At 43.0% G+C, this 12,176-nt stretch overlaps 1 protein-coding gene across 1 annotated transcript in view; it reads right to left on the reverse strand.

Annotated features, from left to right (window-relative positions):
• KNDC1 (kinase non-catalytic C-lobe domain containing 1) overlaps positions 1–12,176 on the reverse strand; it is an 895,433-nt gene that overhangs the window by 434,964 nt on the left and 448,293 nt on the right. The window contains exon 15 of the mRNA XM_069611402.1: positions 8,542–8,683. Coding sequence (XP_069467503.1) covers positions 8,542–8,683 — 142 coding nt within the window. The remainder of the gene's footprint in view (positions 1–8,541; positions 8,684–12,176) is intronic.

Below are 12,176 nucleotides of genomic sequence, written 5' to 3' on the forward strand. Positions count from 1 at the left end.
CAAGTCCACACCATGAGTTATACATCTCTTAAAATCATATTCTGGCCAACAGGGGTGTGTCTTTTCAGGTCACATGATGTAGAAACCAGTTTATCCAGTTTCTGCCAAGATCAGAGACCCTGCCCCTCCCAGCTTCTGCAAGAGGAAGCTATTTTACGGCCCCCCCAATAAAACATCTGCCTGAGTCAAGGAAGGGCTTTGTTCAAAAGGAAGCCATTTACGATCCCCCCAATAAACCATCTGCCTGGGCCCAGGACAGGCCTTTGTTCAACTCCCTGTAGCTGCTCCACCCCTAATCTAATCAGAGAGGTGACAACTCCTTTTGGCAAGGGGAAGAGTGGCTGAGCAGGTTTTAACTCCTGTGGGGGTAGATGTCAGGCAGAATTGAGTTTCATTAAGCCAGGTTTCAGCTAAATGTCACTTTTTGTCCCCCAGTTTAAGTCTATTACGATTTTTACATACACATTAAATAATTACTTCCTTCAAGTCATTTCCTTGGTCTGGTTTTGTTTCATTTGTTCAGTTTTACACAAAAGTTTTACACAAAAGTCTGGTGGTTTTAAAACGCCGGCTTTCTGATAGTGGTGAGTACTGGTAATGCAACCATTTTTGGGATTTAAGAAAATGAATTCCCCACAGTTCTGGGTTGCTTTTGGCAATCAGCATTGCCATTCCCAATGGTTTCAGGCTACTGTGTGGGTAGCCCAATGGTGGTTTTAGGCAGTGCCCTCCTGTGCTCACAACCTAGGCAAAAATGGGTGGCAGCCTATTCTTCATGCATTTCCCTGTGCATTTTCTGAGAAGTTCTGGCCATCATGATGTTTTCCATGCCAGTACTGCACAGTTTTCCTATTCTGGCGTACATGTGGGCTTCTTGGCCATCTTGGATTTTCTAAGCCCACAGCACCAAATGTTGCAGCATGATAGCTCAAACGTGGGTCAGGACACCCAACAGCTTGGCTGTTCGATCTGTGTAGAGTTTGTTGGTTTTGTCGCCTTAGCATTTTGCTGTAAAAGCTCTTTCGGCTGAATGTGAGATTGATCAACTGGAACTTGAGAAGGCCACACATTTCCCTTATTTTGTGAACCGCAGCAACCATAGACGGTTGTGTTGACTTCTGTTCCTTATGCCTTAGCCATTTCATGCTTTCAAGTATAGCATTCATAAGGGAAGAATTATCTTCATGTTGTCTGGCGGCTAAGTCTCCTAGGCGATATTGCCATTGGGATGAAATTTCAGCTTCTCTCTCCATTCTTTTTATTATGGCAGCATTTGTTTGGTCCATATTTTCCACTTTTGTTATAAGAGTGTTTAATAGTTTGCCTTGATCTTTAAGTGCATCATGTGAGGAATCATATCATTTTACAAAAGGAATGAGTGTTATAGGTGTTGCTGCCAACACATTATTGTGGATTTGAATCCCTGCAGCAACTGACAGATTGAATTTTTATTCAATCTTTATTTTGCGAACCGTTATGCTTATTTGATGCCGAAGGAAACTGACATGTTTTGTCATGTGACTTAGGATCAATGGAGTTCGCCAAGTTTTTTCCAGCTGGTACGGAAAAATGGGCCAATCTTGGGTATGATGACTTGTCCTCAGAGGTCGGATGTTTGTTTCTAGAAATGTCGCCTTGGTGGAAGCATTGGGATAGGCTCCTCGGGGTGACCATTATCAGTGGAGTTGGCGGCATTTGACTATTGCCTTCCTTTGTTGCACGAATACAAGACGTTGAGGCCTTGTCCACTGATGTATTAGAGAAACTATTAATCAGTTTCTCTTTAATTAGATGAAAATCAGCAGTCAGGCGCTCTGTTAGTTGAGCTTCTCTCCCAACGAGATCTATTTTGTGCGAGCTATGTAGCAAAGGCTCGTTTACGGGACTTTTGGCTAGCTCCTCAGAGGTCGAGGCTTGATATGTCCGTGAGAGATCAATTGTACCGATCTGACACACAGCTGCCAGATTTTGATGCTGGCTCTGGCAGCCTAATTGCTTTGCTGTCACAGAGCAGATGCCGGCGTCAGTCGCTGTGTCTGTGTCTTCAGTTGTGTTATTTGTTTCAGAATCCATGTGGTTGATAGCAACCGAAGGCATGAAATTTGTCACTTCAATCGCGGCGATGCTGAGATATTCCGCACAGGCCTCACGTGTGTCAAATGTAGATTCGGTTGATGGTAAAATAAGGGGCCTTTATTTAGTGGAAGCGCAATTTCATTGCGATGAACATCGCATTCATCCGGTTGATTCGGCAGCTCCATATTGGACACGGATGAATTGATAGGAGGAACAAAAAAAAATCTGGTCTGCTAACATCATCAGAGGAGATGTGTATTTGCATAAGTTGTGTGTCGGTCACATCAAACGGTGATTGGAACGAGAAAGTATTGACTTTCATAGCTTTGGTAGTATTAGTGTCTGGTGCCTCGGTAGAAGAGGCCCTGGTAATTCCTGATTGTTGGGGTAAACTTTCCCCATTTGTATCACGGTCCGCCGCATTCTCCTGCATATCAGCCGACGAGAGCAAGTCCAGCGCTTGCATCTATGATGCTAATACGCTGGAGGGTGGTGTCTTAATTGAATTATTTAGCACCTCGTTCAGGTTCTTATTTGATAAAGTCGGGACGTGAGGTGTGTTAGGCAATTCGCTGTGGGATTGATTTTGAGTAACATGAAGTGAGATAGAAGCTCCTGCGACTGCACTCGCTATTTCACTTTCGTTGTCACACTCACTTGTCTCGACATAAACTACGGCACTTTTATTCAACTTCATATCCGTGCAAGCATTGACAGATGCATTATGCGACGTACCTTGGCGCTCAAGTTCAAGTTGAGTCTTTTGTTTTTGCCGCGTGTGTGGGGCCATCATAACAGTTGCAATGGCCCTTGGCCCTGGTTCCCGGGGTGGACTGGGGTAGACTGGGACACTCCTCGGGACTCTGTGCGGCGCTCCGTGCACGCGTACACCTTTTAAGGTGGAGTCTACCAAGTGAGAGCCAAGTGTTATAACGGCAGTAAAAGCAGAAAGCAGCAATAAGCAGTTTGAAGCAAACAAAGCAGAAGTCGCTGCAGCTCCTCTCACGTCTGTGACTGGGGTAGACTGGGATGTAAGTGATTTCAATCCAGCACTCCAACCAAGTCAATGCTTAGTATGGGATGCCCAATGGAAGCCCTTATTTATATATTTTTATGTCAAAGTTCTTTAAATCCGGATGATGAACCCTTATATAACGCCCCTTCCTTTGGATCTCCCCGACCTCACTGAGCCAAGAAGTAGGTTTGTTTTGCAAATTAGAAGGTTTATTTGAAGATTTGCACAATATATATATCCCACTTTTATGAATAGAATAATGGGCCTGATCACGACCTCGGCGGTAACGCTAACGCTGTTAGCGCGGGGGCTATTAGCGCGACTGCCATTGCCCCCGGCGCTAATAGCGCAGGATCACGAGTTGGGCGGACTTGGAAGTCCCCATTCCCCATTGAGCCCTTTTGGGAATGCCCCATTGGGCTCCATAGGGAAAATTCGCGCTCTTACTGCCGGCGGATTTCCCGCCGGCGGTAAAAGCGCAAATTTTTGGTGGATTTCCCCCCAGCCAAGAGCTGGGGCGAAATCCGCCAAAGCCCTGATTTGGCGGGCTCTTAAATCCGGTGGTAATAGCGCTACCGCCGGATTTAAGGGTTACCGCCGAGGTCGTGATTAGGCCCAAAATCTGAATAGCACACTTATGAATATTACAGTGATCAGCAATGGGTTATATTACAATATCAACAATCTCTTTAATCACTTAGGAGTAGGAATAGAAAGGATAAGGTAGCAGAGAATACTTTGTATGATTCAAGGGAATGCAATGATGGGAAAGAATGCAACACAGAAATGAACATGATATGGTTTCAATCAAAAGACAATATAATCACTTTTTCCCCTGTGACTACTCACTCCCGCCACTATGCAATATGAAGAGATGGAAATGAGGGCACACAGGTTTCAGGAATACAATCAATAATGCAGTTCAATCCCATGTTCCCCCAGCAAGCTTAGAGAGAACAGGTATGATTTTAAAACAGGCAAAAATACTTTTGAATGTGATTGCAATGAAAGGGAAAATATGCTAAAATGATTTTAATTCACTAATGGAGATTCAGGATAAGCGAGAGTTACTTTGGATTGGTTCAGGCCAACACTAGCAATGATTCATGAATGATTATCAGATTGAAAACAAATTTCAGCAGTTGAAAACAAGAAACAGCTATTTTGACATGTGGTGAAATTGAGCTAAATTGCATTTCGCTGCAACTTTTCCGCGTGCGTGAAACACCATTACAGAAAAACTATAATATAAATTTCGTCTCTAGGACGCACGGTTCAAAAGTTACAGAGGTTTTTGTGAAGGTAGATTTTTCAGAAACAAAGTCAAGATTTCAAAAATGACAGATTGCGCTTTACAGATTAGGAATCAATATGGACTTATACCAAGGGCTATGAAACTACAAGATACCCAACGGGACAACCAGCAGAAACAGGGCACCTTCCGCTCTGGTTGTTGTGCGTCAAGACATTTGAAAAATATCAGCGCATAGATGATTATCGCTACAATTTATCAAGAATTATATGGAGGAGAGAAGAATTAAGGATCGACAACAGAGGGTCTGTAATGCAGTTCTAGACATATTGAAATGGATGGAATAGTATTACTTTAAACTAAGAGATTGGTTATGTACAGTTCTAGACTGGATACTCACTCCTATGGCTTTGGAATGTAGTGGGCCCCGTCAAAGATCTGGTCAAGGGTTTGGCTGGGGTTCTCTCGCCACCGGACAGGTTCTGGTCTCAGCACTGCACTGCGGTCTGCGCGGTCTCTTGGACTGGATCTGACGGGTTCTGGATACAGCTCTACTTTCTGGGTCTGGAACTTGGTTCTAGCACAGGGTTCTTGGCTAGAATAGAAAAACAGCACAGCCCGGCTGTTGAATGTGAGAGCCCCTTGGAAGTTTAGGCGTTAGAATCAGGTTGCTAGATTCTGAAGGCCTGCTGAGAAGGGTTCAGCTTTTGGGTTAGGCCTCTCTGCTTCAAAGTTCTTGAGTTGGTTCTAGAGTTTCGTTCTGGATCTATGTCTGGAGCTCTGGCTGGATCTTCTTGCAGGGTGCTTCGCCAAGAAATCAGTTGAGCAGTGGAAAAGTGTGTGTCCTGCCTGTCCTCAGCAGTCCCTATTTATGTATTTCCAAAGTGGGTGGAGAGGCTGATTCTACAATGCGCAACCCTCTAAGGATATGATAGGTTAGAGGATTCCCTGTCCCCTGATTGGAGAAAGGATCAGCGTGTCATCCTATGTCATCTTTATGGCTTGGGGAAAAACACTCCCCTTGGTCTCTGTAAAGCATATCTTATTTTTCATAAAACACATTTTTACAATATACACAACTTGTTAATACCACATAAATCACACGACAGATTAATTAAGGTACATTTCTGTTCAACTCTCATCTTCCTAAGAACTGTGGTTCAGAAATGACCACTTTTTGCGCTTTTGGTGGGTTTCTCAATATTATTTCTGCACCAATTTTTAGACATGCATGCACACCCCATCTGAGCACAATTCTGTAATTCTTCCGGTTCCTGGCATAAACACAGTAGCTACAATATGAATAATTCTGGGGTTTGGGTTCAGAACATCGCACAGAGTCCAGCTTAGTCTTCAACTGTGAGCGAATTTTTCATTTTAACAATCTCAAAGTTTCACATTTTTGTCAGTTCGGTACCATATTTTATAAGAATTTTTCTAAAACATACATTTGCTGTGCTTTCTGAATCCACACAATGGTTTGTCTCTGCCTCCAAGGTCTGGGCTGACTCAGAGGTCACATGTCTTTCTTCCTGCCAGCAGTTTGTGGTCAGTCACACCCGAATTAGCATTTTCTATTCAGCCCAAGGATTCCTTTATCTGCACTGAGAGCAACAGGCCAGGGTGCCACTCCCAGTTCCTTTTGACACCAGCCTGTCAATCTCTTAGCCAAGGGCAGGGGGAAGTCTCCTTTGTCCAGGGAGAAGGTGTGCAATTCGTTTGAACACAGTGTGGGAAACTTTAATTCTTAACCCAATGTCTAAAAATTGTGTTTTCTTATAATATAACTCACATTTTTAACACATACATTAAACAATGTCTTGCTTCAAGCCTTTTCAGAATATGGTTTTAAATTGTATCCACCTCTTAGTCTTCTGATAGCAAGTCTTTCTTTGGCGTAGTTTGAGTTCCATGTTCAACTTTACCCAAAATGGATTTAAACACCGGATTCTGGTAGAGGTGAGTAACTGTATTACACCCATTTTTGACAGATTTCTTCCAGCAAGCAATCCTCAAAATTATCCTTTGTTCAGATATAGATACACCTCTGTGGACCTTATATTTATGTAGATTCTTGCGGGAGAATGATGTTGACCACCCAACAAGGACGTTGGATCTTTTTGGGTGGTTTGTAAGCCATGATTTCTACAAATGTGACACCAAATAAAATGGATTTTTGAAACCAGCTCAGTTTCTTTTGCAATGATTTTGCTCTGTGAGCAGTCAAATGATGGGCGTTGGCAGTTATCTCCTGTGTTACCACTGACATAAGAAAAAGTAGATGGTGGCCTATTTTTCAGGTTTTCACTGCTCCCTTTCTGGTGATTTCTGGCGAGCAGCTGGCAGCAATGCACAGTGATGTTGCAGGGCTTGGATTAGGGGGTTAAGACATCCCACAGGGACTCTCCTCGGGACTCCGCACGGTGCTCCGCGCATGCGTACACCTTTTAAGGTGGAGTTTACCGAGTGAGAGCCAAGTGTTAAAGCAGCAGTAGCAGCAGAAAGCAGCAATAAGCAGTTTGAAACAAACAAAGCAGAAGTCGCTGCAGCTCCTCTCACATCTGTGACTGGGGTAGACTGGGACTCTCCTCGGGACTCCTCTGTGAAGGTCAGCTAAAACATGGTTGTAGAGCCTCCCGAGTGGGAACCTAACCATAGAACAGGTTATTTGGCCGTGTTCGTTCTTGGTAGAGGGGATCCCAGACCTTTTTGTGCAATCCAAAATAAGCCACAACACCCCCACCCCCATGAAAGATGTAGCACTCTGTTATTGAAATAGGGTTAAAAGGCAAGTAAAAACCACAATGTGCTAAAAAGACAATATATTCCTGTGTGAAAGAGATTAAAGTTGACTTAACCAGTCTCTAGGGCCCAAAGATGGACCAAAGGGGCAATTGCCCATCAATAATACCTTTTGCTGATCTAGGTGTTTTGACACCATTGAACAAGGCTCTTCAGTACTGTTCATGTAGCACAAATTTGTATCCAATGCAGAGGTTGTGTTGTCCCAGACGGGGGACAGGTGTTGATCTGGGGTTGAGCTGAAGTTCATTGCAGTTCGAAGAAGTGTGGCTGTGAGGGCCACCACCATTGGTTTGACAATCAGGTTAATGACAAAGATTTTGGTGTCTAGATGCACATTTCGAGGTAGGTTTTACAATGCAATGTTAGAGGACTGCAGCTCGATGAGGCCACCAGGGTTGGTTCGACTGGCGAGGAATATCGGAATTGAAGATGCTCATGGTTCAAAGAGCTGTTTGAAATAGCATTCAATAAAGTGAGGGTCATGAGGGCCACCAGGGTCGGTTTGACATTCGATTTGATGGCAAGGATGCTGCTGACTTGATGCAGAGTTCGAGTCAGGTGGTCCAATTCGGGCGTTCAAGGGTCGCGGTTTGATGTGGCCACCAGGGTTGGTTCGACTGGCGATGAAGATTGGCAACGAAGATGCAGGTGGTACAAAAGCCGATTTGAAGGTGATGGATGCCTGGATATTTTGAAATGGAGATCTGGTCACCCTTTCTGAGATGGAATTACCCACATCATTTTATTCATTAATCAAAATCAAAAATGCCCTTACCAGATGTGAATTCCTCACAGTTAGGTTCCCTTTTATTCTCACGGACTGCATGTGTTTAAAAGAGTCTGCACTTACACTTTAGTAACAGTGTTTATCAATTAAAGACAGGCTCATCCTTAACACGTGGACAGCTTTTTTGTAATACTTACTGTATAATGACATAGGTGCCACATCCTATTTGCCAATCTTGAGGTTTTTAATATGTTATTCCATCAGCTGCCCACTTTTTTGACTCAGGAGCTCTAACTGGTTATATGTATGATTGCCGACTTTTTTGGCTGACCTACACTTTCACAACAATTTATTTACCAATGTTTCCACTTATTTTTATGCTGAAGTTTGTGGCAAAAAAAGTGGAGAAAAATAGTAAAAATTCATTCAGCGAAGGTCTTGTTTGGTAAAAGTGGAGTAGACCACTTAACTAGGTCTTCCTCCAACATATGTGTTTATTGATTTGACCCCAGCCTTTCTCCAGCCCCCTAGCAATATTATATTGCAGTTACTTGCACAATATTTCATAAAAGAAAGTCTAGGTAGGTGAATGGAATCAAGTATTACAACTTCCAAAAAAAAATCCAATAAGAAAATGTAAAACAAATGGAAGAGAAAAAAACTCACCCCAGCGTAGGAGTCTGCCCATTGACTTCTTTGTAAAGAGCCTGGAGTAGTTTTTCATCCCAGTAAAGGTCGCAAAATTTCTCAGACACTGCATCACAAAACGTACCGAACTGTAGTCCCTTGAGTGATACAATGTATTCACCTGCAAAGGGAAAGTCACAAAACTGATTGATTCATAATGTTTTCATTTTCTGTCAAAGCAGTAGAATATTTGGAACGATTGTAGAAATACAAAGGGCCGCAATGCGAATTTGGTGGCAATTCGGCAATAATTCAGCCGAATTACTCCCAAATTCAAGTACTGTTACTGGTATTGGTCCTGTGGGATTACCCACGGGATTACAAGTGGTGGTAACTCCCCGTGTTTGCAGTCTATAGGACTCCATGGGGATTTCGGGGGGATTTACCCCTGGCAGAATTACTGCATGGTAAACTGGAGGATTTATCCCCAGCAACGGTAATTACGCTGGTAGTAAATCAGGCAAAATTATAATTTGGCCGGACAGGAAAAGTGGCACTAACAAAATTACGCCACCCTTTTCCCTCACAGCCAAATTTGTAATGAGGCCCAAACATCTATCAGCCATGTTTCATGTATCAGTGAAGAATAGATAAGAACTTGATAAAAGATGGAATATAAAATGCAGTGCGAACCACTGATCCCCAAGATAAATTCAGCATCAAAGGATGGAAATGTACCACAGAGTTATATTTTGATATTGGAGAGAGGTGTCATATCCTTCACAAAACTGAACATTTGCAAATGGTTGCAAGTAAAATAAGCAAAGCATTTGGAAATGTTACTTATAAGGCATTACTGATTTTTTTTAACTGGTTTACACTTTGTGATTGGAAGAGAGGCATAGATGAATGGGCAGGGATGCCTATAACGTGCAGTAATCTAATCTCTAAAAATGGAATGCAACAATGGTTGGACTGGTGGGCTGCACTGGGAAGTAATGGTCCACCGCTTGAGTTCACATACGAGAACAAAGTGAAGGCCTTCAACCGAGGCAGCAGGACAGTCCCACCTTTCACACACCTCCACGCCAGCACTATTGCCGTTAGCACCAAATGAAAGCATCAACGTTGCAAAGGTTTTGGTGTGTTTTGAGTAAAACATATACTTCCAGCAAGTGCAAGGCATTTCCTTATAAAATAAATATCACTTCTTGAAATAAAGTCACTGGAAACCAGACAGGGAGCTCGTGCTAACCGTCTTTGATTTCCATGTGACCTGGCTATTGCAGGAACAGCACAGAAGGGGTGAAGAAGGAAGCATTGAGGCATATGCATGTACATTGTTATTTTTAATCTTAATTTTTCCTAACGGCAGTGTGGCAAGCAGAGGTGGAAATGTGTGTGTGCGGCCTGCTAGCCAAAGCAGGCTCCAACTTGTTTGGAATGCATGTCAGTAACGTATTATTCTGCCCATGTTTTCAGAAACCTGATTGGTTGTTAACCCTGTCCCCGGCGCAAATATCTGCCCAACAATTTAGGCCCTGATTCATGGAACGTTTTCCTATGGGATTGCGCCATTTTAATTGTTTACTTTTCAACTAAGTATTTAACTTTAAGGCAATAGAACCAGACAAACAGAAAGTTATGTGTCGTTTGCAGTGCGCAATTCATGCAAAGCAATGAAAGCTAGAACATGAAGTGGCGCTCATCTCTGAATGCTTTGAGGTGATCGGTTAGTCCTGCTGGCTGATTTAATACTTCTAACAGTTTAAATCAGCAGCCGTGGCACTAAGCCTACAGTTTAAACATCCTGCTACGAAGGTCCATGCAATTCATTTGATAACTGTACCACCCAGCATGGCATCAACTTTACACCAACACCCATGTGTCTTTAGCTGCAACTGATGTATAGCATAAGGGTTTAACCCCAAACAATCTGTTAACTATAGAGGTAATCAGAAGGATAGAGTAACGATGCACATGACGTATGAGTGCATCTATAGGAAGGTAGGTGCCGCTTGATAACTATTATTTTCAGCAAGATGAGAATATGGCACTGTACCAAGACAGAACACCAGTTTATCAGACATACCCCTACAGAGATGGGGGGCATCAACATTCCGGTAAGCTTGAAAGGAATAGCCGATGTAAGGAAGATCTGATCGCATGACAGCAAGATGCCCAGTTCTCGCTGGGAAACGTTTAAGCAGCATGCATGCCTTACCATTTAGCTCTGGGGCAACTGAAGCAGCTTCTCAACTCAGGCCTTGCACGTTTCATACTTCAGAGCTTAAGTGCCTATTATGAATACCACAGATCCTCCAACCAAGCAAGGCCCCAAGTTGTGAAGTGGAAATACCACACAGAAATCGATATTCATATTTGGGGAATGGCCAGTTGTTTCATCATAACAGCAAAGTTCTCATTCATCACATTTTTTACTTTCAACATCCAGGCCAGTTTCAAAATCGCCATTCTTCCATGAGTTTTTGTATCGTTCTCTTGCACTATTTCCATCCTGACTGCTACCACACTCCCCAGGAAAAGAGGAAGAGATGTGTAGATAAAGCAGCGGTCGATTCATTGAATTGGGAGTTATTCTGGAAGTCAATGAGGATAACAGAACTGAAGGTGGGGCCCATGCAAATACCAGAGGTACTTCACAATGGTAATGTGGCAAACGCTGGATATGTCCTGAATGGAGAACTTGTGAGGAAACGATCTCACTTGTGTATAGGCACGTTATAAATGCCATATCATATTGTATCATATCATATCATATGGCGGTGTGGGGGGGTAGTGCTTGCTGTCTCTCATCCAATCTATCCTGTTGCAGAATGATTTGGAGGAGAATCCGGTTGACCCGCAACTAAATGTAACCAAGGTGGGAAGCCAGAATTTTTCCATTCCTACTGTTTGCTGACAACAGAGTGTGACTCACAGAAAATAGCAATGTATAAACTATTGGGCACCTTTTGTAATTACTTATTCATAAGAAGGTTGTCATAAATAAGAGCAAAACAAAGGCAGTGTTAATGCCCTCAGCTATATAGCTCAGTAGGAGCTTTTGTGTAAATGGTAGGTACTTAGACATGGTATTTTACTCTGACTTCCTGCGTGTCTACTGTGATGATAATACTCAGTGAGGACTGCAGGTGGAAAGGAGTGGGAATACATTGGGCCAATCTGCAAGTGGGATTCTGTGATTCAATAGAAATCTTGGGGGGAGGGAATTTCCCTGCACAGTCCCTTGAAATGTATCAATGGAAGTATGTCCCTAAGCCTACATATGGTGCAGAAGTCTGAGGCTATGCTTCATGGTCCTCGGGTATTATTGCTGAATATTACTGCCAAATAAGCCTAGTTTCCTTGTTGAAGAAAACTATGATTGTCCCCCTGTATTAGATACATGAACCCCACCACTGATCATAGTGAGTTATAGAGTAACACAGACTCCAGGATATACCAATCAGAATGATATTTTATACTTGAACTAAGATCATGTGGCTGGCCTGGGCGAAGACAACTTTGTATGCATTCGGCTTTGAAATCGTGTTAATGTCTACGACTATGATTATTAGAGAAGTAAGGGAGATTATTCAGGATGTGAAAAGGGAGAAGATGCTGGGCAGCTCAGGCCAACACCCCATACTTTTCTGGTTATAGAAACATAA

The sequence above is a fragment of the Ambystoma mexicanum genome, chromosome 8, assembly GCF_040938575.1.
Source record: "Ambystoma mexicanum isolate Mex_15411 chromosome 8, UKY_AmexF1_1, whole genome shotgun sequence".
In the NCBI taxonomy this organism is placed as follows: domain Eukaryota; kingdom Metazoa; phylum Chordata; class Amphibia; order Caudata; family Ambystomatidae; genus Ambystoma; species Ambystoma mexicanum.